This window comes from Zingiber officinale, chromosome 11A (assembly GCF_018446385.1).
Source record: "Zingiber officinale cultivar Zhangliang chromosome 11A, Zo_v1.1, whole genome shotgun sequence".
Lineage (NCBI taxonomy): Eukaryota > Viridiplantae > Streptophyta > Magnoliopsida > Zingiberales > Zingiberaceae > Zingiber > Zingiber officinale.
In genome coordinates this window covers 1960619-1962257 of record NC_056006.1, presented here as the reverse complement: position 1 = coordinate 1962257, position 1639 = coordinate 1960619, and the positions used below count along the sequence as shown (strand labels likewise).

Here is a 1639-nt window from a genome sequence, read left to right as displayed (position 1 = left end):
AACTCGATTCGATAAAAGTTCGTTTGAACTCGTTTAATGAGACTCGTTAAGATAAACAAACCAAACTCAAGCTTCACAATATTCAGCTCGTTAACTCGTGAACATGTTCGTTAAGCTCATAAATCAACTTTTAAATAAAAAAAATAATTTTGATATTGAATTTATAGATTTTGCACTCTACTTATGAAAAACATAGACAAATATATTAAATTTATTTATTAGAATAAAATTATAAGTTTTAATAAGAATATTATAATTTTTTTAAAATATATAATTTAGTTTTTAATGAATATTTAAATTTATAATTTATATTTATTAAGTTCGTTTAGATTCGATAAAAGCTCGAATAAGCTCGTGAGCCATGAATATATTCGTTAAATAAAGCTCGAGTTCGACACGATTATAAACGAGTCAAACTCAAACATCCAAGAGTTCGGCTCGGCTCGGCTCGGCTTGACTCGATTATACCCCTAATCCTAGGACTGAGGGGGCCACGACTTCCCCAAGGCGGAGGAAGAGTTTGGGCGGGGGAGATCCGCGCCGCTTCTCTGGTGAAACAACTTTGGCTCAGGACCTTCAACATGAAGGAAGCTGCAGCTGTCTGCGATCATGCCGCCTTCAAACTAACAATGGTAGAGCTAGTCCGGATGATCTACTCGGACAGTGAGCCACCAGCACCAATGTTACACGGGCTAGCCTCCTTTTTCTTTTTTATTTTTTCTTTTTTTCTACAGCAAATTTAACCTTTTTTTCTCTACTCACCTCGGCTGGGCACTCGAGCTATAGCCCGGATAGGACTGTGCCGGACTCCGCCCTGGGCCATGACTAACTTCCCCTACAACAAAGTTAGCTTTAGACTGTTCTAAAATTTATATATCTTCACTAAAATACATAGATTAATATTTTGATGGCCCTTCAAAACACATAATTCAGTTAGTTAACCATTCAAAGCATATAATTCAATTTCTTTTTGCCAAGAACTCTTCTGGTATCTCGTGCAGCAGCCGTAGGGGCACCTATCGTTTCGGATCAGCCACTTGTCAATGCATTGCTTGTGGAAGCCGTGGTTGCACGCCGACAACACCCGCACAACGTCGCCGTCTATGAACTCTTCCCAGCAGATGGAGCACTCCGTCACCGGCAACTTTAGCTGAGTCTTCCTCGCCGAGAAGACAATCGTACCTGTCGACATGGACTCGACGCAGTTGCAGGGATCAGGTCGTCCGAGGAGGTGGCAGATAACGATTTTGAGTGCGGAGCCGAGGAGCAGGATCACGTAAAAAAAAAACAATATTTGCTCAATGGTAAAGGGGAGGGTAACGATTTCGAGCTCGGAGATGACGATGAGGGTGAAGGGGACGACGATCAAGTAAAGATTGGCCCAGGACATCACTAAATCAGCCGATCAAATCTTCTTTTCCCAAATTTCTCTGTCCTGTATTCCTTGTCGATTGGATGGATCACATTATATCTTAAGGTATCATGACATCTTTAAGATGTGTACAATATCCTTATAATATCTTGAGATGCAATATTGCACAAAGGATTATTGTTTGGGATGGTCTATATATAATTAATTGCATTTATTATTAAAAATCGGACTTGAAAATAAAATCGTGTACTGATTCATTATTTCATT

At 39.5% G+C, this 1639-nt stretch overlaps 1 protein-coding gene across 1 annotated transcript; it reads right to left on the bottom strand.

Moving 5' to 3' along the window:
* Positions 1–937: 937 nt before the first annotated feature.
* On the bottom strand, positions 938–1390 carry LOC122032807 (RING-H2 finger protein ATL40-like). The gene has a single exon (XM_042592120.1). It carries the CDS (start codon positions 1388–1390, stop codon positions 938–940), a length of 453 nt encoding a protein of 150 aa, XP_042448054.1.
* Between the last annotated feature and the right edge of the window lie 249 nt (positions 1391–1639).

Excerpts from the sequence above, each read along its gene's own strand:
- LOC122032807 (XM_042592120.1), bottom strand. The coding sequence starts at position 1,390 with ATGTCCTGGGCCAATCTTTACTTGATCGTCGTCCCCTTCACCCTCATC.